The sequence below is a fragment of the Lagopus muta genome, chromosome 1, assembly GCF_023343835.1.
Source record: "Lagopus muta isolate bLagMut1 chromosome 1, bLagMut1 primary, whole genome shotgun sequence".
NCBI classification, from domain to species: Eukaryota; Metazoa; Chordata; class Aves; order Galliformes; family Phasianidae; genus Lagopus; species Lagopus muta.
Genome location: NC_064433.1, coordinates 42,338,661 through 42,361,115, shown reverse-complemented (window position 1 = coordinate 42,361,115; position 22,455 = coordinate 42,338,661). Strand labels below are relative to the sequence as shown.

General features: G+C 35.2%; 2 protein-coding genes across 3 annotated transcripts in view; one reads left to right on the top strand and one right to left on the bottom strand.

Annotated features, from left to right (window-relative positions):
• The window catches only part of TMTC3 (transmembrane O-mannosyltransferase targeting cadherins 3), a 1,052,995-nt gene that overhangs the window by 879,676 nt on the left and 150,864 nt on the right, over window positions 1–22,455 (bottom strand). The window lies entirely within an intron of this gene.
• KITLG (KIT ligand) overlaps window positions 1–22,455 on the top strand; it is a 54,692-nt gene that overhangs the window by 4,500 nt on the left and 27,737 nt on the right. For both annotated transcript variants that reach the window (XM_048934663.1, XM_048934662.1), the window contains exon 2: window positions 20,841–20,954. In XM_048934663.1, coding sequence (XP_048790620.1) covers window positions 20,841–20,954 — 114 coding nt within the window. The remainder of the gene's footprint in view (window positions 1–20,840; window positions 20,955–22,455) is intronic.

The following is a 22,455-nucleotide window of genomic DNA, read 5'->3' as shown; positions in this document are numbered from 1 at the left end:
TTGTAAACAGTATCAGAGATTTATTAGTATGAGATTGAAAACTGAAAATATGTTACAGTTAAAAAGTAGTGTTAGGTATTTTATTTGATTAAAACCAATAGTATACATAATAATTTTGGTTAATGAAAGTAGGTATGCTATTGAAGACATTGTTTCTTCCATATGTCTAAATAAAAGCTAGCTAAGGAGTTTGGATTAATGATAACTTTGGATCAAAATAAATGATAATAAATTATCCTCTAATTTTATATTGTTATCTAATAATCACTAAATTATACTTTTTTTTTCCTTCCTGTTTAAACAATACTTAGATCATACAAGATAGATGGATGGGTAACCATTTTAAACTGTTTAGGAATTTTCTTCTTTATACATACTCTTGCTCTGTTGCTTTGCAGAGCAGACTTTAGTTGCAAGGTAAAAGTAGCATCAATTTACTGATGGTATTCCCTAGTGGAGGCCCTTGTGGTACTCACTCCTAGTACCACGGCTTGGAGTATACTGGTTTGCAAAGTGGCTAAGTCCTGAGCTTCCAGATATTCTATTAATACTTGAAACCATGCTAGACATGAGACATGGTGATGCAGAAAGGCCTTGTAGGCCCAGTTCAGTGCTATCACAATAATCAGAGCTCCTGAAGGGATCTCTCAATCAGGTCTACAGCAGTCCTGCTAGGCCTTCATCTTCACCACTGTTAAGGAGAGCCTGTAAATACATAGGAACTGCTGTATTTTATGTTTTTTTTTTGCTTTCTTTTTCCTCTTTGTTGCTGCAAAACATAATGGATGGAGAAGATCAGGATCAGGAATTACTCTCAAAATCATATTTAGCCCAAGCCTCAGGAGCTGCCTTGTCTCCCATTTGTGGTTCAATGCTGGTATAAGAGTCATTCACGTGGTATTAATATTCTGTTGAAGATTTTCTTGGTAACAGGCCAGGTATCTTGGAATTTCCTTATCCATACTGGCTTCCCACTGGTTTTGGGCAGCAGAGAGGGGAATCAGACAGAGGTGCATGTTGGCAGCCTTGGAGCTGAAGCAGAGCTGAATTGAGGACTTCAGCATAAACTGCTTGTCTACGTTTAGGGTGAATTGTCCCAGGAGGATGAATGTGTGGTCTACAGAGATTAACTCTGGGTTTTTGAGCAGTTTTGATTCAATCCAGACAGAAAAAGACTAATCTAAAAGAATTTACCTGAACACACTTACTGGAGTGGAATGGACCCGGTCCGTCTTTCTTGGGTAGGAGCTCAAGTCTTTAAGGACACTTAACTCTCCAGTCTGTCTTGTTGAAGTTGTTCTACTTTGTATAAGCAGTTATGCACTGTGCCAGAGGAGGAGAAAAAAGTTCAAACTCTGAATCTGAAGTGTAATTAAAGTTTTGCTCCAAATCTGAACTAGTCCATGCGATGAAGACTTTAACTCTGATGGGTTAAGTCATAATTTAAGGCCAAATTAAGTGAGCTGCTAGGTTTATTTTTTCAGTCTTGAAGTTGGCTTACAGATGAACTAGGAATGTAGGGCGGATTACCTTTTAGGCCATAAGGCTAAATTCACTGTTTGTGAATTATGCCGGCCTTTAAACCTCCAATCAGAAAGATTTAGGAGTCTGCAAATCAATGTCTGTAAACATCAGTTGTCAGTCCTATCTCTTTGTGTAACTTGGTGTTTCTAAGGGCCATCCCTGTGCCTGAACCTAGCCTCAGCACAGTCACATTAACTGTCACAGGGACAATAAATTCTCATCTAGTGTTTTCAGCTGGTATGTTGCTTTTCACTCATCATGATGCTGAGCTCCATGGACTTCAGTTCACTGACAGCTTAGCCCACAAATAAATTTAATCCAGTCTTCTCTATCATCTCTTCTTTGAAGTATCTAAAATAGTTTTTAGAAGAACTCCAAGTACAGTTTAAGAATTAACTATATAAGAAGTCTATTGAGAAGAAGAATATATAAGAAGTCTATTAAGAACTATATAAGAAGTCTATTGTATGATGGGACCTAAACCCTGCATTTGCTTTGGCTGGGATCTTGGATCTCTCCACTTGATGTGAGCAGGATCACATGCAGTGATAGTCTTTTCTCCAAAATGAACAACACCTTTTATTTTATTTTATTTTTTTCCCTCCTCCCCACTTGTAACTACTAAAAGTTGGGAAGGAGTCCAAGTATCTCACCCCATTTAACCCATATACTCATGCACGCAGGGGAGATCACACTATACACAAGCAGCTGTACACATAAAGTATTCCTTTTCTGGATGTCAGTTTGTTTGAGCACAAACTTACTTGCAGTGTGAGTCTAAGGGTGGTGTGAAATCTTCTGCTTAAAATATTTGACATTCTGCATGTAGTGTGTGTACAGATTAACCTGGGGAATGGCCAGGTTCAGCCTAGAAAAATTTTTTCAGAAATATACGTGTAGTTCTTTTACAGTAGAGACGCAACCTGTGTGTGAATTCACACCATGCTGTACCTTGGAAGAAATGCAGAGGATAAATGAGTATTTTAAAACAACAGAACCTCCTCAGACTAAAGATTTATCTGAGCCCAGAACTGGATAATCTTAAACAGTTTTGTCAGCTGGACCTAGAGCTTTTTCTTTGTGTGCTTTTGTCCTTGATAATGGAAAGTGGAATTCGGTGACAGATCAAGTTAGTTCTTCATTTTCTGAGGAAGAAATTATTAATTTACTTTCCCTTTGAAAAAGTCAAGGGTCTGAAAAATAAATATATTTTGTTTCAACGTGGAAAGATGAGAAAATAATATAAATTTTTCTTAGCTACATTCTACTTGTCAGTAAGTAGCAAACCAATATGTCTTCCATTTTTGTTTGCAGCATCACTCATCTCTGGTGGATTCATAGGTCTCTGCTAACACTCTAACTACTTTTGATTTTTTTTCTTTTTTTTTTTTTTCTGGCAGTATAATCCAGATTATAAAACTGATTTTTGCATGTCCTGACAGTGTATTTCTGTTTGAAACAGAAAATGGACCCTGTGTGAATCATACAGCAACTGTCTTTATAACAGTTGCTCTTTACAGAAGAACAAACTTGCAATATGTACAGCATATTCTGAAAACTCAGAGTAATGCATTTATGTACAAAGCTCATTATTTTAAAATAGATCTGGAAGTTTGGGGCTGTGCAGATAATTGGGCAGTTTTGCTCCATTTCATGTTGATCTAAAAAATTCCTCTCTTTCCATAGAGATTTTGTAATTGCATATAAAATGGGAGTAGGTTGTCAGGATGCTGACATTTTTGGTTGAGCTGAAATAATGGACAGAAGTAAAGCAGTGGGGATCTGGTTGAGGACAAGGCATGATACATTTAATTTAACAATATGCTGCATATATACAAAATATTTTACTATTGAAAAGAAGTACCTAGAAGTTTAGGGAGATTAAAATGTACACTTGCTAATGGTTTATGGCAAACAAATCCTAATCTCCAGACCTCAGATTTCCAGCCTCTATTTGTTAGCTAATTAACTGAACTCAAAATTTGTCTCTTCCATTAAATGTCAGGCAGATAATATTAAGCATTATGTCTTTAAACTGATAGAGATCTACACATCAGTTGTTCTTGAAATTTGTTTTTCTTGTACAACATTGAAGCATGCAGGAATAGGAACATTAGTCATCCAAATGAGTTTAGGAAGCTTGTATAACACTGCTTGGCACCCTCTTTCGTTTGGATTAAAAAATATGTTCTTGAATAAACAGAGCTTTTTGGTGGTTAATTTAAAAGGGTAAAAAGATCTCCAATATTCATAATTGCTATCTTTTTGAAATTACAGTGTTTCAGCAGTATGTGAATTGCATTTCCATCCTAATGGCAAAAACTATCGGTGCTGTACTTGATGCAAGTTTAAATAGCTCTGATGTGTATTATATTCTTTATTTTCAAGGAAATAGGAACGTTATTTGTAAACCGTAAGTTTAAAAACTGTCACTGAAACTGCTTTTATCTTCTTTATTATAATCCCTGGAATAGAATGTGCCCTAGATATGCCATGTAGTCTCTACATCTTTGTCCTTTAAAAATTCTGGCCATGAGCATACTCTGCCCCAAATTTTTTTGGTAAATTTCTTCAGTATTTTTTCCTTTAATAGTGTAAAGCAGGACAACGAGAGCCCTCTTTTCATGCTACCAAAATCAGTGAAAAACTTGTCTTCTAAAATTCAAGGAGGAGTAGATTCCATGCCCAAGAAAGGTGGTGTACATAATCCCCTGAATTTTTTTTTCTGCTGCAGATGGAAAAAGAATTTGCCCCTTTCCACATATGCGAACAAAACTTCTGGAATTATTTTTCTGTCATCACAGTAATATCACAGTGGTAATATTCCAGCTTCTCTCTCTCCATTCAGAATGAGAACAATGCTGTCCTAACTTCTTGAGGCACTTTTCCTGGCCTCTGCTGCATCTAAGTCACACCGTCTTAAGCTACGTTAAGAATTTAACATAAAAGTTCTATTCTTCCGGAATCCAAAATCCAGAAGTTTTCTCTTTGACTTCTCAGTTTTTTTCCACTCACTCTAAGCTTCATTTCTAGTAAATGTTTTCTACAAGTTCCTGGCAGCCTGTCAAGTGGTCACTTTTATATTCCATCAGCTTTCTGAGTCCCACTTCAAATATTAATCTTTCAAATAATCTCTTTTTACTGTATTTCATCTTGCCTATAAAAATTAAGGATCTCAGGATTAGAACGAAACTCCTGTTCTGTGCAATTTATATATTTATACAATCACACACATACTTGTAATCTAACCTGTTATGAAGAGCCACGTGAAATACTGATCTTGTCTTTCTGGAAGTGACGCTACTTCTTCCTTCATAACTTCAAACATTTCCTTAACATATTAAGAAAATCTGTGCTTTTTTTTTTTTTTTTTAAAGAGTCAAATATTTACTGAGATCAAAGGAATTTCCTGTAGACATATTTGTTATTGCTTTCTGCTCTATCTCTTACCCTTATTGTAGCAATATAGGAAATTACTGATTCAGTGTTTTAATTTGACGTTTAAATCAACTGGAGTGAATTTCTTTTTTTTTTTTCCTTCACTCTTTCTCTTCAGCGTATAATTTGAAAGAATCTCACATGTGGGCTTTAGTGATCAACTAGAGATTTGTTGTAAATGATTGCAGTACTTTTGGTCATTTCAACTCTGCAACAGAAAGTTGTTGACATCTACAAATTGTCTGAGGCATATGTAAAGTTAATTTGATTATAGCCTGCTGGTGGATTTATATTGAAACAAGTCCCTTGTACTTCGTACCCAAGAATGTTATTTCAGTTTTTGCTGAACTGTATCTATTTGAAGTGCTAATTGCCCAACTATCATGTGCTTTTTGTCTTCATTTACTGTGACAGGTTCCTTTTCTTAATATGTAGGCTCTATTACTTATTTCAGAGTGAATGCCTAAATTCCTGCAGAACTGTGAAGAACTTTTTTCTTGTCCGTGTTGATAAGTATTGCTTAAGTATACTTGCTGGGAAACTGCATCATCGCTTATGAAAACATCTAAGTATTACCCTGGAATTTTAGAATGTAGGAATTGTAGAATTTATATCCTGAAAATATATTAATAATATCAATGATGAGATCTTTTCTGTAGCATTAATTAAAGAAGCTAATGAAATTTTGTGGTAGATGAGGTAAATTGATGTCTGTTCTTTAAAAAGAGCAATTCTAGGAGACATCTGCGAATTAGGTATATAAATCATATAAAATATCATATTAGATCACTTCCATATTTACGTGAGTTTTCCTGCAAGAACATCTGTAGGAGATTGCAGCTAAATGTGTATCAGAATTGTTTTACTATTGACTGTGGTTCTCTCTAATTCCCATGAATGATTTTGACCAAGTGTAAAGCTCCATGACAAATAAACTCACTAGACAACTGCAGTTTTTTAATGTAACCCCTCTGAAAATCATCACTAAAATTAAATAGCTATTGTGTTCCATCATTGCAAATGTTGTAAGGAGACCTAAATTTCATCAGTTACTTGCTAAATTTAAAGGTTTGTATTGCTGATGTCTTAATTATGTATTAAAATTAATGTTAATTGCATGTTGAAAGCATATGCTTTTAGTAGGCATTTATGTTTCTCCAAAATTGTAGAGACATAACAAGTTCTTCTTTCTCAGAATATTTTTCCTCCAGGTATTTATGCATTGCCATAGTCCTACCAAGCCACAGGCTGACTTGCTCAAACTTTTATTTTGTGTGTTTTACTGTACAGGTTTTGTAATTTTTAAGGAAAAACTTCAAATGAGGCTTTAGGTTTCTGCCTGGGTATTTGTAGTTCTCTCTTGTTAGCATAGCTCAGACAGAAACATCGAGGTGATTGTTGAATGGCATTCATATTAATTCTGTAGTCGCAATTCCGTGACAGTGAAGTTATTTGGTGTATATATAATGTGTCTCTTTGTTCTAAATGGAAAGGTTCTACCTGCACATTGATATATATCAGAAGAATGTGTCTGGTCTGCCTGGAAACATAGGAGACTTGTGGATTTAGTAGTTAGACTGTACAACATAATTGTTGACCGCAGTGTCCCCTCACATGTCTCACTCCAACAAAACCAAGAAATACCCCCCAAAAAACAAACATACATACACACAAAACTCAAACCCACCAAACCACTTCAGTATTAATAATAGCTTATGTGGAAGGCACTAGCATTTGGGTCGGGCTATAACCTAGAATTTGTGTTTATTTTGCTGTAAAGGCAAGATGTTCGTAACTTGGCACAAATCAGTGATCCTGGTTTTTCCTCAATTTTCTTAAATATACAAAAACTCTTAACACATTTACCCATTTTTCATTTCATTGGAATTAATGAATATGTCCAGATCTTAAAAAGATTTTTTCTTAACAGCTTGACTCTATTGTTGTGTTGTCAGTTGATTTGTATTTAAATCAGTCAATAGGAGGAAGGTAGGAACTCTATAGTAGGAATTCAATAAAAGGAATAGAAAATCATAGCTCCTGAAAAAGAAATGATTTTAATGTACTAAGGTTCATTGTGTTTCAAAATAGGTGAATAATGAGAAAGCATTGAAGCAAATTACTTAGATTTTCTCCCTGAGAAAAGATCTAAGAAGAAAACTAACTAGCCCCATATTGTCTCTCTGATCATAACACTCTGAGGATAAAATCATATAAGGACAGAAACCAAAGTATATTGTTAATTTGTCACAGGGCAAAAATTTAAGAGGTAATGTTCTTTAATTGTTAGCAGTCTCATATTGTTCAATCTGGAAGAAGGGTTCACAGATTGATGACAACATGTGCAGACTGCATAAATTACTCAGGTTAATTGATACTAAAAGAGATTCTGAGGAACTTTTAAAAGGTTTAGAGAAGATAGAGGAACAGATGGCATGATGGCAAGTGGAGTTCATTGTGTTGAAGTGTAAGGGGGATGCATTTTGGAAAGAATATTTTGAAATAAATGTAACTACATTAGTAACAGCAGTGTTCATTAGTTTCAAAAAATACTTGCAAGCTCTCTGCTAACGTACTTGTAGCTATACTTGATCAGAAAAAAAATGGATGAAAATTCTATCTATTGTACCTCTTGTAGAACAAATTGGGCAAGATACTGGAATGTAATGGAAGCTGAAAAAAAATAAGAAATGTAGTGTTTTTATGATGGTAAGAGTCAGCCATCTTAAAGTCCTGGTTGTGCATTGGAAAATAAGAGGAAAAAACAAAAACAAAAACAAAAAACAAAAAAAAAAAACCCAAACCAGTAGTACTGAAATGGTAGTCCTAAAATGGACAAAAACATTATATGGAAACAATGCACACAAAGAGGAACAGAAAGCTGAGGACAAGAAACTGAGAGAGATGTCTAGAAAGAGTAATATGCAAGAAGTAGTGTACAGTGATTACTGAATATAACTGATCCTTTCATTATTGCAGGAGCAAAGAAATACTTTAATAAAGTGGAAAGTCAGAAGATGCTAAAATAGACAATGCTACCTTCGCACTTAGTTGCCAGTCTGGAAGGCTTTTTGATGGCAAATATAATGCACCTTGAAGTGCAGCTTGATAAAAGTCAGCCCAAAAGGTCACCAGTAACAAAAGGAGTAGTTCCAGTCTTCTCATCCTTGCATATCTCTTTTATGCCTCCACTCATTCCTCAGAGATTAGTTTTCTGTCTGAGTTGAATTGGCTAGTCACTGACACTGAATTTACTGACATGGTGAAGGGTCGGATGAATGTCAGAGCAAGGGAAGCTACAGAAAAGGAAATGCTTACAGCCTTCTTACAGCAACAGGGCAGAGCTGTTAGATTGTTTCAAACCATCTCATTATCCCCCACTGAATTAAAAATGTTATACACTTAAGTGTATAACTTAAGGTTAAAAGATGTGGTTACGTTAGCTTACACTGTGATTATGAAAGCTTTGTATATTCTAATTCATGCAATTAGGAAAATATTTCTCATATACGCAATATATTCTGTAACTGTGAACTATTTTTATTATTATTATCATTTTTTTAAAATTTATTCCCTGTGGCCACAAGACTGATCGTGAGCAAATCTGACACTTCTTAGTGTCCAAATCTTTATTGCTTTAATTGTACAAGTCAGATTTGGCCTAATTTTAAACTCAGTTTCATATAAAACCATCTGCCAAAATTACCATCTGTAACAACTCAGTCTGTAGTTTTGGGAAAAGGAAAACCCTTTGAAATATATTGTAGCTGAACTCCAATGTACATTGTTCTGAAGTGATTTTGTACAGTGCTTCAGATTTCTAAAAGGGCCATTTTGGAAATTTGCTTTCTGTAAAACAAACATGGAAATAATGTAAGAAAGAACTTTTAAAATTAATAATGGCATAATGCATTTTAATAAACCTTGAAAAAGGATTTGATGATCATTTTCTGTGATAAGAAAATGTGCAGTTGGAGAAATAATCACTTAGATATTTTTGACATATGGAAGTGTTTTCAATTCAGATTGAAAAAAAGAAAAAGAAAAAAGTGCAACTGATCTTACTAATGTCCAAGTTAATGGCTTTAAACTGGGCATAATGTATTTGTAATTGCTGAGGTAAATGGCTTATTGCCTTCCCAGTACTTAAATTGTCTTATAAGCATACTTAAATGTTTTGAAGATTAGTTTCTAATTTGATGTGTCAGTTGTCTACAGTCACACAAGCTGTAACTTCAAGGCATTTGAGATTAATCTCATCCATTGGTGTAATACTTTGAGTAAATGTTCTTTTCACAGAGATATGTACTTAATGTTCTTGTATCCTAATAGTAGTGTAAATGTAAGGTGGTGCTATTCTTTCACAGGTCATCACCTTAAAGCTATATCGTTCAGTATGGCTTTGATTATGCATAGAAAAGCATCTGATTAAAGTTATGCAGGTATTAAAAAGCTGTGTAAGAGCTTAATGTATTTTTTTCAAAGTAGAATTATTTACTGGGCAGCTTTCATGAATAACTAAGAGAGATTTCAGTTTAAATCAAAATCTGAAGTTAAAAGTTTTTTGGGTTTTGGGTTTTTTGTTTTTTGCTTTCCCCAGCCAGAAGATAGATGAGTTTCTGGCTTTGTTTTTCTAAGTTTTATTCGGAAACAGCTAAGAAAAATTTGCATGAATCTCATAAACATTTCTTGGAACATTTCTAATAAATACAGCTCAGTTTGTCAGGTACAGTGATAGGAAGAAGCACAAAACCAAGATCTACTGGAAACTTGAAAATGAATAGTTTTAAATAGGTCCAGGGAGCATAAGCCTGACAATGTCATTTCTGATGGGCTCACTAAAACTTCATTTGATGAATTTTGACAACTGTGGAATCATATGTTCCAAGTTTTTGAATGGTATATTTAAACTTAGATATTTCCCTGGGTGGTATCATGACAGACCTTCTGTTTAGCTAACTACCATATCAAGAAACACTACGTAAGTGAAAAAAGAACAATAGGATTTTTGTTGAGACAAATAAATTCAACATGTTCAAAGTCCTCAGAGTTTTTACTTTCTCTTCTGATAGTTTTAGAAACTTAGCAGCAAAGCCAAATGATGCTGCTTTCATTTTTCACATTTGTTGATTTTTAGTATACTGGCTTTTAAATGGCCTGCCTGTAGGTGCTTTGAATGTTTCCTTCTGAAAAATTATCTTCCAGACACCTCCTGCAGTTCTTGCAAAAAAATAAAAAAAATAAAAAAATAAAAAAATAAGAAAATAAAATTACTGTAGATTACTGTCTAAATGTCTGCAGTGGCTGATTATGGGACCACAGGCTTACTTCTTTTTCTAACAACAGGTAGTTTGTTGCAAATGGAACATGGTGTGGAAGAAGTTATTTATTTGTTTCGAAACTCATGTAATACTTAGAATACTTTACTACGTTAACTTTTCCTCTTAGTATTCACATACGGAACATGCCATGTCTTTTATTGATGTAATGTAGTGTCTTGTATGCAGGATGATTGTAAAAGGCTGTGAAGTCTATAAAACCACTTTTTAAAATCATGAACAATATAGGCACATTGTAAAAGGGCATTATGGTAAAGTTATTGATTAAAAATTAATAAATAAATAAATAAACAGTGAAGAGTAGAAACTAAAGTTTCAGTGTGGAACATGACCCAACCCCTGTTCCTACAGCTGAGATTTGTAATGGTACTCCTTCATCCTGTGGTAGAACGTTGTGAGAAGCATACTTTTCAGCTTTGTTACATGCTCCAATGTAATCATGTAGGCTTAGTGCAGTATTTGTTAAAGTATATTTTGAATTCTGAAAGAGTAAGTAACAGCTTTTATTTCTTACATATGTTCAAATGTTTAAGTACCACTGTTGATGATGTAAGAAAACTCAAAAAAAAAAAAAAAAGAAAGAAAAACAAAAAGCATAGATATTCCCCCAAAGATTCAGTATTTAGAATGACTTTTTTTTTTTCCCTTCCAAAGTTGTAATTGCTTTTGGAATATTTCACCACAGGTTTGTCCAAATGTATGATATATATATACATATATATATACATATATATATATTAATATATATATATACACATATATATATACATACATATATATATATATATGTATGTATATATATATGTGTATATATATATATACATATATATACATATATATATATTAATATATATATATACACATATATATATACATACATATATATATATATATATATATATATATGTATATATATATATATTAATAAATCTCTTCTAAATGCAAGTTCAGCTTCTTCACCAACATTTTCCATGAGAATGATGTATTACATTGTAATTTAAAGTTAGTAATTAAGTCTTTGGTGGATCAAAGTGAACACTCAATTCTGGTGTACAGAAATTTCCTTTTCCAGGCCTTTCTATATTGTTGCAGGTGCTATTGCCTGGAATATATCCAAAGATAGCTTTTGTGAGAGTAAATTAGCAATACATTATATGTCAGCTGCTACTTATCAATGGAAGAAACTGCTCTGACTAATGAGGAACAACCCCTCTTAAAAGTTACGTGACAGAAAGTGTTGATTTTCAGTTATTAGCTCTTCTTCGCTTCATAAGTAATCACCTGGCTGGGTACTGCAATTGCAGCAACAATGCTCTGTGAGAGATAGGATAATCCTCTATTTATATCTGCTGGAGAGAAGAGCCTGTGAGACTAAGGGACTAAGCAGAATAAATCAGTACATTCTGTGATCTTTGAGAAGGTAAGAGGAAGTGAGTCACTGGTTTATTTTCTAAGAATCTGGGTTTGTTTATTTATTTATTTATTAAATATTGTCTCTGTAATCTAGCACTAGAAGCCATACAGGCTTTGAAGTTAGGCAGAATAGGGACTCAGGGAATGATCTGGAGAAATAGATCAAGGGAACAAATTGAATAGATGCAGGTATAAATATGTAAGCAAAGTAGCAGTGTTGCTGTGAAAACAAGCCATAGTACACATCAGGACAGCACAAGAGTCACCAGAATAGTGAAGATCTGGAACAAATTCAGACAAAAATAGTTTTATAATTCCTTCTATTCCTACTTCACTTCTCCACACTTTCTATTTGATATTATCCAAAAAGAACTGTTCCACTCTGCTGCTGTACCCTCACCTTAAGCACTGTGTGCAGAATAGGGCACCACAACATAAGGTCATAAAACTACTACAGTAACTAAAGGAGGGCTATAAAGATGGCGAAGGGTCTAGAGGGCAGGATGTATGAACAGTGGTTATCATCCCTTGGTTTCTTCAGCCCAGAGAAGAGGATACTGAGGGGAGGTCTTGTGGCAGCATATACTTTCTCATGAGGGGAGGAAATGGACAGCACTAAGCTCTGCTCTCTGATGACAGTGATAGAACTTGAGGGAACTGCATGGAGTCATGTCAAGGAAAGTTCAGGTTGGAAGTAAGGAAAGGGCCCTTCAGGCACTGGTACAAGTTCTGCAGTGCACCAAGCTTGCTGGAATTGAAGAATAGTTTGAATTTTGAGTGGTCCTGTGTGGAGCCAGGAGCTGGACTTGATGACTCTTGTGGGTTCCTTCCATGATTTGATTATGAATGTCAGGTGGTTATGATATCACATGAATGAGGCATCACAGCCTTCTACTAGAGTAGTGCCTATCCCAGGAGTTACCTGAAGTACACAGTGACTTTGATAGTTGGCAACTGCCATGGGGCTATTGCACTCCAGGAGTACTATTTTCTTTTTATTACCTGTTGAGGAGGACTGTCTAGCTCTATCTTGGAATGCAGGTTACTTATCATTATGATTTGCCTGGGCTAACTGGGTGGACTGCAAACTAAACATTTCAGCCTGAAGTTGGTCACAAAATCTTCACAAAGTCAGAGGCACTGAGAAAAGCTGCTGGAGTTCAGTCCCATGACAAGAATCATGTAATTTATGCAAACAATGCTTCTCACCTTATCCTGAGTGCTCTTGTAGGCCACCAGTGTAGACAGCTGTAGAAATTTAGGAAGATAATAGTCTCACGATGCATAGTGCCATACTGATGTGACAAAATATCATTCTTCAGAGCTATCAAAGCTTATTCTAGTGTTGGCAGATCCAGGAGACCAAAACAGTATTCTTTAATCACATTTAGGCTTGTAATTTTAAGGAAGTAGTACAAATAAGGTAGGTGGATCATACACACAATCTTAACTGTATTGGCATCTAGTTTTCTGTCTGTGTTGAATGATTATTATTTGTAGAACCCTTTTAAGTTTGTGTAAGAATATTTTTTGTTCCCAATTTTCACTTTTCACAAGTTCACATCCTTCAAATTTGTAGTTCACTTCAATTTCTATTAGTTTGTGTGCACAAAATATATGTAATTTGTTTTACCTGATACAACAAATTAGCTGCTGGGGAGACAGAGACATTTTAATCATCTACATGAATTTCATTTTATGCCAAGTTTCAAAATCGTTAATACTTTCTCTGTTCTTGAACTACTATTATTGTAGTAGTTATCCAGATCCAAATTTATAGCAGAGGGTAAGAATTAAAGATCCTGTAGAAAATGTCTGCAACAACTCTTCTTTCGCTTGCTTTACTGGAGCTTGAAAGTCTAAGGTTAAAAATCATCCTACATATATATTTCATTCTAATTCCATAGAATATTCAAGACAGTGGACTTTTTAAAAATAGATTTTAAAAGCAATCTTTAATGAAGTATTTTAATTAGGAGAATCACTTTTAATTCCTCAAGAAAGTCATATCATTCACCCCCATGTATATCTTGTCCTCCATGTCAAGAAAACTTGCATTTTACTTTGCTTTTCTTGTAGATTACTTAATAATGCCTGTGGATTTATGCTGGAAACTCTTTCGTAATTTTTCTGAGGAATAGAAAAAGCAAAAAATACACAAGTTCCTATTTTAAGTCTGTGGGAGGTTTTGTTGAGACTTTATTTCTGTTTGGATTTTGCAAGTATTTTGGATCTTAGTGTCTTCCTTCTTTAACATAACAAATAAATATGGGTTTTTAATCACACTTCAGTGGGTCAAAAGAATTTCAAATTTCAATACTGATCAGTGGTGAACGTAGTGGAAACTCACAAGGAAGAAAGGAAAATCCCTTGCTAGTATTCAAGGCCCGATACGGCCTTATGTGCTGTATGTAGGACCCATGGACTCCTCTTAATCTCTGATTTTGACTTAAAAGGAAGATTTCTTACAAAACACTTTTTTTTTTTTTTTTTAAAACCCTTTCTTCCCTTTTAAGCTTTCTTGTCTGTAGAACTCCTGGTTCTTGGCAGAACTAGAATGTCATCTGATGGATGAAAATCAGTAAATATTTATATGGACACTGTTAACATAAGCTTCAGAGGCAACATCCATTTATCATTACCTGTCTCTTGGTAAATTCACTTCCTAGTGTTTGGGCACTAAACAAAATGGCTGTCATCCAGGACAGATTTAGGATGAAGGGAACTGCCTGAATCCCTGATTGTCAAGTGAGATTAAAGAGTGAACAAAACTTGTTATGGAACAGGTAATACGTTTTAAGAGCTAAAGCCAACATTTTCAGAACAGTGAAATATTTTACACTGGTGTCCTTACAGGGATAGGAAATGAATAGTTTACATGTTGAAGTGCTATCTAATAGTCTAACAAATGAAATTACAAAATACTTGGATTAAATTGATTTTCAGTGGAAACTGTAACAATCCACACTTCTTGCTTATTATGTCCATCTCGGTTCCAGTTGAAACACACAAACCAAAGCACAGCAAGACAGTGCCTTACTAAGTGCAACAATAGCATATTGACTGGATTAGCCTGCTGCTTCTGCATCTGTCAAGGAGAGCTGGAAGGGATAGAGAATAATAGCAATAGGCCTGAGGTTGCAGGAAATGAAGTTGAGATAATTCATCATTTTCTCAAAGGAGTAAGACCACATAACTTAAATGTGTCTATCTCAGGAAAAAGATGTGCAGAACTGTGCAAAACTTGGGAAAAGTTTCTTTTCCTGGATGAAGATACTACATAGTGAACAAAAAGTAGTTCTATGCTAGCACTTAGCAGTTACAGAACTATTTTTGTCCCTTGACCTGAATGGTGATTTCTGATTCATTAACAGTGTAACTTAGAAAGGAACAAGGTTTGTAAGCATCTGGATACAGCAAATGGCTTTTTCTTTTTGCATGTGACTAGTAGAATCCAGCAAGTGCCACCTTTGCATTCTGCCACCAGAAATGCTGGTCTTGGTTGTCATTAAGCATTCCAGAAGTCACCCACTGGAATGCAAACGGTCATGTAAAGGTTAGGGGAAGGAGTTGAATGGTTGCAAAATCTGTGGAATTTCAAATATAGGATGTTAGACAGATGAAATAACTGTGAAAGCATGTTACTTGTTCTGTTCATCAGAATGTAGGGGGCATCAATATTTGCTTACATTTATAACACTGACTTACTATTTTCCTTCCTCTTTACTCTGTGAAATACATTTATATTGCTTATTTTAGACATCAGTCAAAATTTTGTAGAAAAATATTCAGTATTTTGTAAGTAACTGAATACATATATCAAATATTTCATGTCTAAAATGCTCCACAGCTTACTCTACAAAAGTAACTGTGCTTCTCTAGCTGATGTTTAAATCAGAATAAAAGTAAGTTGCATTGATGCTCCCTGATGAATTTTATTTACTTTTGTCATCATTCTTCCTACTACATCACGGTTGAAAAAATGAAGATTAATATCACTCGCTAGAAAAGTACGTATCTGCTTTTTGTAATGATAACAAAGCTTTTAGTGTGTGAACCAGAGAACTGCAGTTGTCTCACCCCAGCAGGGTGACTTACTTGGCTGGAGAAAGGCTCTATTTTGTTCAATGGACTGCCAAAAGGTTGTTCAAGAAAACTCATATATTGACTGCGGAGCTTCCCAGAAGTCAGGGTACCCAGATGGAGGAGCATGTGCAAGATGAGGATACACATAAACGTTCTGATGCCTGCGTGCTGAATGTCTTTTTTTTTTTTTTTTTCCCCTTCCTCAAAGTAACGGCTTGCCAGTATAAACGCATGTATCTTCTGAAAAGTAAACGTCAGAAATATCGGCGTACTCACATATTGCTCCATCTAATGCCAAAGATGTCATAGGTAGGAAAGTACCTCCTGTGATAATTCGGAGGTAGGTACCATAGGAACTGATCTCAGCTCCTGTGAGTTGGAATTACCCTGTCTGGTGGAAATTTAACCTAGATCTGTCATTCATTAGTTACTACTCTAATCTGTAGGCTATAATATTCAGTCTTCTGAAGGACAGTGATGGTTGCATGGTGGACTTAGTGCGTGGACTTCATGCAGTAGTTCTTCTAATTACACTGAAGTACTGACTCCTGGATATCTGAAAACATGTAGGAAGCTTTCCAATTCAAAAGGTTCTTGCCAAAATAATTAACTGCTTTCAGAACTAGGTGGTCCTGGGTGGATGACATTTTTTTCACCCCTTATGAATTTTTTTGAATGCTTAAGACACTTAGCATTCAAATAACTTTTAGACACACCCATTAAAAGTGATAAAGTTAGTGCTATCATTTGCATGGGTGGAGATATCACTGAATACCTTGGAAATGGGAAGTGGGACTATATTTTATACAAATGCTCTTCATTCACTTCCATGTATTTCCATGCTGACATAAATTTCTTAATTGTTTAAAAACAGTTTTCTCCTAGCTTTAATTCTGTCAGTGTTAGACAAAAATAACTAAGTAAATCACTGGACGTGTGAAGTAATTATTTTACTCTTATGATTCTGGACACTCTTTTCATTTTCTCTTTGGATCTTATTACAAATACTTGTTAAGATGTAAGTACAAACATTAAGTTCACAACTTACCAACCAATATTTTCTGTAGCAGACGTTTACACGCAGTAAAACTGCTTGCAGACACTGTGTGAGGAGGCAATGAGAGATGTTTCTAGCCTAGAAATAAAAAGTAATTTTGGAAGGCTTGGCTTTGCGTGAATTCTGTTCCACACTGTCAGCTAACTTTGCTGCAGCTGTGTCTTATTTGTAGTTAATTGGATGGTGTGATCAAGAAACTGAGAGAAAAGTTTTCATGGTTAACTTGATCTTAATGAAAAAAAATTATAATGAAGAATCTGTTCATCTGTGTGGTTATTCTCTCTCCTTGTGCTCAATTATTTTTGCTTTTAATTATTTCTATTCATTTTTGATGATTTCTTCTCAGTTATGATTATAATTATTTTCAGTATGAACTAGATATTTGGGAATATCCAGACTTTCCAGTGTTTTGTTTATTTAGTAATATGGCTTTCCTCTTGCTACTTTTCCACTTCAGGAGTTTGCTGACGGTTGAGTAATTGTGTATCTTTGATAGCATATTGTGAAAAGCTACAAGCACTCATTCTTTAGCCTTTGTCAATGCTCAAAAGTGTATGAATTACAGTATCACTGAACAACCAAAATGAAAATGTTGTTGATTTACAGTTAAAAACTTCAACGCTCCAGATTTTTAGTTAGGTCTGCAAAATGCTTTAAATTAAATTATGAATTGTGGTATATAAGCAATAATAAAAATCATATTCAGAATGATCAAAAGTGTGTAATATAAGTGTTTCATTTGAATTATCCTTGCTGGTCTGATCATTATTTTTCCCCTTTTCTAAAAGCAACTGAAATATTAAGCCTATTTATGAGATTTCAGAACATGAAAACAATTGGAATAACTCTCATTTTTGTGCCTAAAATAGAGCAAGGCCCTTTAGTATACAGATGCCTCCTGTCTACTATATATCTCCATTTTAATGTTAGAAGATGATGTCTGATTAAATTCTGTGGCCAGCTTTGAAAGTACCATTTTAACTTGGAAGTAATTTTATATGGAAATGTTATGACTGCTGTGTGGGTAAGTCTCACTTATGCTTAGTTAAGTGTAAAACTGGAATCTCTGTCTATGAAGCTGTTGTTTAAGCTTTCCTTTTATTCTGCCCATGATTTAATTCAGTTTATTCAAGTTTTGCTCAAACAGCAGGTTTGGTCAATAGTAAATAACACAAAAATAGCCTAGCTCTTTGATCTGTACAATCTAGCCCTTTGATCTATACAGCCCTTACACACAGTGTGCCTACAGGCATGTATAATATAAATATTTTCTAGGTACAAATAATGAAAAGATTTTGGATAATAGGTGTGTTGAAACTAGGAGTATTTTTCAGATTTTCTGTTGCTGTTGGATGACGTAGGACAAATAAATAAAAAACCCTCAAGTCATCTCTAAATTTGCAGAGGATTTGTTTTTGAGAGCAATTACAAAAATAACTATGTTTTTAAATCATGTTATTTCCATAAGCCAAAAGGTGTTGTGTTCTTATTGTTTTGCATAATTATAAAATTTGTAGTGATTTTAAATTTCATGATCAAAAAGTATGAAAACTGGCCAGACGCATGAGAGCTCTGATTGTATTTAGAATATGCTCTGTTTTCATGTTAGTCAGTTGACCAGGCAAAAAAATAAAAAAATAAAAAAAAATTCAATGAATGAGTTTTGTTGCTCTTCTGGTTTTTAGAGTGTCAGGTCAAATTCTGTCTTACGACACTGATGCAAGTCAGATAACAAATTCCATCTTCCTTTACTACTTTGTTTTGAGGAAGAAAATAAAGAAATCAGTGATTTCTGGCATGAACTTTATTTCCAAAGACCACATAAGAGAAACTTTCCTGATGCTCAGCGAGTGTAATTGTTAGTGACTATTTAACTTTGAAGATAAATCTATGTTTTACATTGAAATTGTATATAGCCAGTCCATTTTTGGAGCTAGCTGTCATAAACTTCTTGTCTTTCTTAAAATAATCTTGTTTCAAAAATTGCAGTGGGAAAGTAGTTTCTTAACTGAGATCACCTTCAGTTTTTTCTCTGATTCTGTGGTTTCTGTGAAGAGAAGATGTTTTCTTGACCACTTAAAGCTAGTCTCGCTAAGACTCAAGCTTTTACACAGTAATTTTGTAAGGAGATCTCCAAGGTCTTTTCAGAAACTCCCTGTCACTGCAAGATGCAAACACAGAGCAGAGTTATCAACACAGTGATCTTGGCCACATTACTAAAGAGGAGGAATATTAGCGAACCAGGCCCTAATGTTCCAGGTCTCACTGTCCATTCATCAGAAAGCCCGGAATAGGCACAGAGTCTGTGACTGCTTCATAGCATCTCCTGAGAGCTTGGGTGGTTTATCTGTGTATAACTGCAAAGCTTTGTATCGTGTATTATATAGTGGTTTTGCAAGAGTATCTAACTTCACATGACTTATAATATATTCTCGTAGTGGTTATTTGTACAAATATAACCAGCATATCTGCTGTTTCGCTACATGGGTAGTAGCAGTCCCAGGGCTTCAGAGCTGAACTGAATCAGAAAGTTGGCCTACCTGAAGGTAAGTGTAGGAGAATAGAGACAGCAGCTGACTCTCTGGTAGGGCTGGTGCAGCCATCTCACCAGTACCAGTGTGGGAGAGAAGAAGACAAGAAGACCAACCATATTTTCTGGAAGCAACCCACACTGAAGTTTTGCCTAAATGAGTCAGGAAGGCATAATCTAATAAAACAAATGTCAGGTTTTACTTGAGACATCAGATGTATGTAAGATTTAAGAGATAGGACAGAGATTTCCTTATCATTTAACAGCTCTGCATAAGTTGCCCTTAAAGTTCCCTCATGTTCTCATTGCTCTGAAGTGATCATAATCTTCAAGCTTCCTCAGCCCCTGCAGGTTACTCTAATAATACTTGATCTTTTAAGTCTGTAATTTTCTCTCTGCTTTCCTGGAGAGCTTCAACCACGCTGTTTAATTTGCTTTGGTTTTAAACTGAGGAGTGAGGTTCCATGTGAAGGGCAGGCTGATGATAGTGGGTCTTCTACCTGGCCCAGAGAGAAGATGGGCCTGAGGTGTATCGTGGTTCATGCAGAAGCAACTGCTGGTCCCAGTCTTGCCCTTGCGGAGGCCTGAGAGCCTGCACAGGCAAATTCCCTACTTGCAGTAAACATACACCATCATCACTTCTTGCTTGACAGTTTCAGTCAGCTGGCACAAGTAGCTTCATAGCCTGAGGCAACTTTTGATTATCCATAACTTAGATGCTTTAACATTCTGGAAATACAGATCTACGGCTTAAACTTGGCACAGGGCTCTGTGGAAAGCTAGGAAGGCAAAAGGAACAGCAGAAGGCAAAGAAGTTCAGGAGATGTAGCCAAGGCGATACCCAGGTGCATCACAGCTAGTTCTAGTTATCTTGTGTTCTGGCTGAGTCTCACAAGCCTGTGAGCATTGCATTGCTCTTCCTAATAGGATTTGGGAGGGAAGGTAGTGCCAAAGCCAAGCTGCTGTTCCCGATAGGCCAGGGCATGTCACCTATCGTTTTGCTGCTTGAGATCTTGGTGTTTGGGCAGAGTTCACCTGTGGTTTTGCCTACAGTTTAAGTATGCAAATGTAATGGCTGTGATTATAAACTTTGACTTTTTATTTTGATGTGATCTGTTATCATTTTTTTCCTTATCATCCATTATCACATTAGAGGCACAGGTTTATCACGTACCTTAACTAGATGAAAGACCAGAAGGATTCCCTGCAAGCAATCTGATGGCTTAATATCAGGTTTTCCATTATTACCCTAAAGGCACTTTTCCAGAATTGATCAGTTAAGTGCATTTGCATGGACCCTTGCATTACTATAGTACTATGAGTACGTGCTCATGAAAACTGATAAGTATTGTTGCATCTAGACTTCATCTAGGAAAAGAATGACTACAGTCCTTTTATTTAATGTTTGGAGATTGTTCATTTTTTTTTCTTTGTTTCTTTTTATTGAATACAGACTTGGATTATCACTTGCTTTTGTCTTCAACTACTCCTACTTAATCCTCTTGTCAAAGCCCAGAGTTCCTGCGGGAATCCAGTGACAGATGATGTAAATGATATTGCAAAATTGGTAAGTAATAGTTATTTTAAGTTATTCTTCATATTTTACAATAATCATGGGATAATGCTGCTTACATTTTTAAGGAAAGTTAATAAATCATGGTTAGAATCAGGGGAGTACTTAAAAAAATATATATCCATTAACACCATCAATTTTTCAAAACAAAATCCTTCATTGCAGAGAACGGAGAATAGTTTCAGAGTTCATTGAAAAGATGACTTCTTTGACCAAGTTGAAGCAGGGAGGTGTATGTGTTTTTTGGACTTGATACTTCCATAAGAACTGTCAAAAATCTTGATTTCTTCAAACATCCCTGGGAACAGGTAGTTTCCTATGCAGATGAAAGATTGCTTTCTTTATGTTGCTGATATGTGAGGAGCAGAATGGTGGCAAATTATACTAAAATAAACCAGAAGTCTGGTCTATCTTAGGTTTATGAGAAACTTGTGTCACACATAAAAAATATTATGATATTAGATATCTTTGTAGCAATCTGGCCGTAATGATTGAACAACTCTTGCAACCTTAGTGGTGAATGGACTACACAGAATATTCTGTATTTCTGTCTGTACTTTTCCATACCTAGAATCTAAAGAACTGCCAGCTTCTTGTGAGAAGCAAACTAATTTAAGTACATTTTGAATGTAACTTAAACAACGCATTCACCAGAAAAACTGCATCTTCTTATGTGAAGTCAGTTGTGTTTAGCTCCACTGAAGGCATGGATTAAGCTGACTTAAAGTATTGCATGTTCTAACGCAAAAGTTTTTAAGAAATAATGTGCAATGAACGCTTAAAAAGCATAGCTGCATTTACATATTGTCTTCAGTTAAAAACTATGGTTTTGTTGTGAAGAAACTGTTGCAAGACTGGAGTTTATGCTATCAGACACTACATTTAGAATCCCTTGCATTTGTTTCCAGTGGTGTTCCTAACTTGTTTTCTTTGAGTGTCGTTATATGCCTTGGCACATAGTGCAAATCTCTAGGGATCTTCCACAGCCCTTGTCAAATGTTTAGTGTTTCACAGTAGTTCCTTTAGGCATAAGTCTGAAGTATTGGCATGTTTATTCAAAATAATATTTCATCTCTTGAAAGAGCATCAAACTTTGATTCAAAACTGTTGAAAACACTACAGAACAACAAAACTCCTCTGAGTGCTGATGAAATTGTCTGGGACATGATTGGCAATAGCTTTGTGTCAATTATGTATCTCCAGAACACATGCTTTAACTTTCTGTTTAGAGCAATTTAAACTTGAAGAATGTAAAAATACAGACAAAAGAATTTGCATGCAGCTTGCTTTTTGAGATAAAATATATCATAAACATAATACCACAAAAATCAAGTAATTTTTTGTTTTGACTGTTGTTTCCCCGTATAATATTCCTCCTGTCTCATCCAGTAGCTGCAATTCTTGCACATATCTGTGCAACACTCTGATTCCTTATCCAGTCCTCTTCCATGTCCCCTTACCTCTCTTCACATGCATCCTTGTTGCTAGTTGTCCC